Genomic DNA, 648 nt, shown 5'->3' with positions numbered 1-648 from the left:
GGGGCTCGGGTTTGCGGTCCAGAACGCTGTCTTGGGGAGGGTCCGTAGCAAGAGCGAGTGCTGCCAATGTGTCCATGATCAAGTTTACCCAAAGCAGTTGAACTGCTGTCAAGACGGAAGACTCTTCAGAGTTGGGGTTGGAAACAGCGGTAACGAAAGTGAGGACAACTGCGGTAACGTTGACGGTGAGCTGGAACTGAAGGAAACGCTTCACGGCGTCATTGACAGCTCGGCCCCATTTCAAGGCCTTCACAATACTGTTAAAGTTATCGTCCATAAGAATGATAGCTGAAGCTTCCTTGGCGACTTCTGTACCAGCAATTCCCATGGAAAATCCGACATCGGCTAGCTTCAGCGCAGGCGCATCGTTGGTGCCGTCACCCGTAACTGCAACGGTCTGACCCATATCTTTCAAGCGGCGTACCAAGATTCGCTTGTCCTCGGGGCTGGAACGGGCGAGCACCTGGAGGTTGGGAATGATGTCTTCCTGCTGTAGCCTTGACAGATTACGGAACTCGGGCCCCTCCATCACGAGGCCGTCAGGCTTCAAGATGCCGCACTCCTTTGCGATAGCCTGTGCTGTAAGCTTGTTGTCACCAGTAACCATGCGAACCACAACACCAGCTCTCTGGCAGTCCCTCACAGCTT

At 54.0% G+C, this 648-nt stretch overlaps 1 protein-coding gene across 1 annotated transcript; it reads right to left on the bottom strand.

Moving 5' to 3' along the window:
- JN550_013927 (uncharacterized protein) lies at positions 1–648 on the bottom strand (the record flags this gene model as incomplete). Its single annotated transcript, XM_049312570.1, has 1 exon — positions 1–579. A coding segment is annotated over one exon (579 nt), but the record flags the coding sequence as incomplete, so codon positions are not given.

Source organism: Neoarthrinium moseri (genome assembly GCF_022829205.1).
Source record: "Neoarthrinium moseri strain CBS 164.80 chromosome Unknown scaffold211_Wmoseri_CBS_16480, whole genome shotgun sequence".
Lineage (NCBI taxonomy): Eukaryota > Fungi > Ascomycota > Sordariomycetes > Amphisphaeriales > Apiosporaceae > Neoarthrinium > Neoarthrinium moseri.
This window is presented reverse-complemented; position numbering and strand designations above follow the sequence as displayed.